The sequence below is a fragment of the Rhinichthys klamathensis genome, unplaced genomic scaffold (assembly GCF_029890125.1).
Source record: "Rhinichthys klamathensis goyatoka isolate OS25496 unplaced genomic scaffold, OSU_Roscu_1.1 h1tg000011l_1, whole genome shotgun sequence".
Lineage (NCBI taxonomy): Eukaryota > Metazoa > Chordata > Actinopteri > Cypriniformes > Leuciscidae > Rhinichthys > Rhinichthys klamathensis.
In genome coordinates this window covers 12,220,003-12,221,890 of record NW_026606564.1, presented here as the reverse complement: position 1 = coordinate 12,221,890, position 1,888 = coordinate 12,220,003, and the positions used below count along the sequence as shown (strand labels likewise).

The window sequence follows — 1,888 nt, the reverse complement described above, 5'->3', positions numbered from 1 at the left end:
TACAGAAGGGTGTAGAATTCTATGTTGATGATTACAGTGACAGGATTAGAGAGGCAGTGGCCAGTTACAATTTTGATTCACAGTCTACAGTGGCATGTAATGAAATCACAGTGAAAGGCACATTGTACAGAAAGGGGATGTTTGTTTTGCTTGAAAAGCATGATTATGAACTTTATGCTGGAAGGATTATTCTAGTGGTTGTCGCACATGAGTCTGTGTACTTTGTTACAGAGAAACATACCTTTGCTAAGTTGAGAGACATTGGTGTCTATTGTGAATTAGGAGTAGCTCAAGATGATTATATGCTTGACTACTATCCTCTTCCAACTTATGAGATGTTTGACTTGCTACTAATTGCTCTACATCATGCTTTTCCAGAGGTTTATTAAGCAATGTGTTACAGATTCATTTGAACTAAAAAGAAAATTGTACCTTTTCTCTTTCAGAAAATGAATCAAGGCATTAAGGATTTGGTGACCTCAATTTTACCAAGCCTCTCAGATGACACACTGACACATTTGTTGGAAGTTCTGGAGGAGCTGGGAGTCGAAAACAACGAAGACCTTATGTTGGTCGAAGAAAAAGACATTGAAAAATACTTGCGTCCAATACAGTGCAGAAAATTGCTGCCTTTAAAAATGAAGGTAAATCTACACGGCAGGGTGCTATGGATACAATCACAATTGACAAACAAGCAGACAACGTTGAGGGTTTATAAACGTAACTATATGATTACTTCAGAATTTAATATTTTTTTGTTTTTTTTTAGGACTTCCAGCAATTCAGTTAAATTTAGAGGCTGTCCCCTCTCCCTCTTCATCTCAGAGCCCTTTGGGAAGCACATGCAGTCCATCCTCACACTCCTCATGCACTGAAAGCTTTGCACCACATCTTGGAAGGCCATGGCATGTGGATTTCAGAGTAAATTGGGAACGGATGCCTTCATCTCTTCAAAAATGTTTGTTAAATCAGTCAAGACCGCTCCCAGTAGACAGAAAAAATATAGTACAGGCAGTGGTAGATCAGATCTTAGAACAAGATCCTAATCCTAATAGAGCAACATGCCACACTATAGTTCGGGGCATCAGAGAGTTTCCTAAATGTTTAGTAGATGTAGGCAAAACAGGAGATATCATTGGAGATGGCTGCCAGTCCCTCCTTCAACAAATTAAAACAAGGGTTGAGTACAAAAATAGAAATAACACTCTTGCACGACGACGGAGGGAGAGGAGGGCCTGCAGTGGAGCAGGGGCAACGGCAAGAGGCCCAGTAGATCAGTATGGATGCGTGAGATGGGCTCCTACAGATCTACGCAGTGGCGAGACCGAGACAACATTGGGCGAGATGAAAATGCGCCTTCACCGCATGTTTTCAGAGGATGGCTTTGATGGGGCAGAAAGAGCAGAGCCATTAATGGAAAAGACTTATATACTGCAACGTAGGTACCTTAACCCTCTGGGGACCAGAGTGTTTTTGGGGCCCTTGGGATGTTTTGACATGCACTGACATTTGTGCTTTTTTCAGTTATTTATAAACATGTTAATGGCAAAGGTGTAAATTCACTCTATATAGCACAGACGGGACTACCATGATATCTGAGCAACATGTATGTACATGTTTGTATTTTTAATAGAATAATGTTTATGCGTGGTTATTGAAAAAAATAAAAATGAAAGTTGCTGAAATAAGACCACAAAACACATATTGATTATTTCTTCACAAGACTTTTGAAAATTGTATCACATAGCCTAGAATATTTGCTCCAAAACTATGTGAGAATCATCCTGACTGCTCATTCAGATAAGTCAATAAAGTCTTTTACATTTTTAATGACGTGTTTTGTTTGAGAAAGCTTTATGCAGGAGGCGTGATCTCTCATTAATATGTG

At 39.4% G+C, this 1,888-nt stretch overlaps 1 protein-coding gene across 1 annotated transcript; it reads left to right on the top strand.

Moving 5' to 3' along the window:
* Positions 1-449: 449 nt before the first annotated feature.
* On the top strand, positions 450-1,599 carry LOC130095731 (uncharacterized). Its single transcript, XM_056262502.1, has 3 exons — positions 450-630; positions 758-1,467; positions 1,573-1,599. Exons 1-3 carry the CDS (start codon positions 450-452, stop codon positions 1,597-1,599), a joined length of 918 nt encoding a protein of 305 aa, XP_056118477.1.
* The last annotated feature ends 289 nt before the right edge of the window (positions 1,600-1,888 follow it).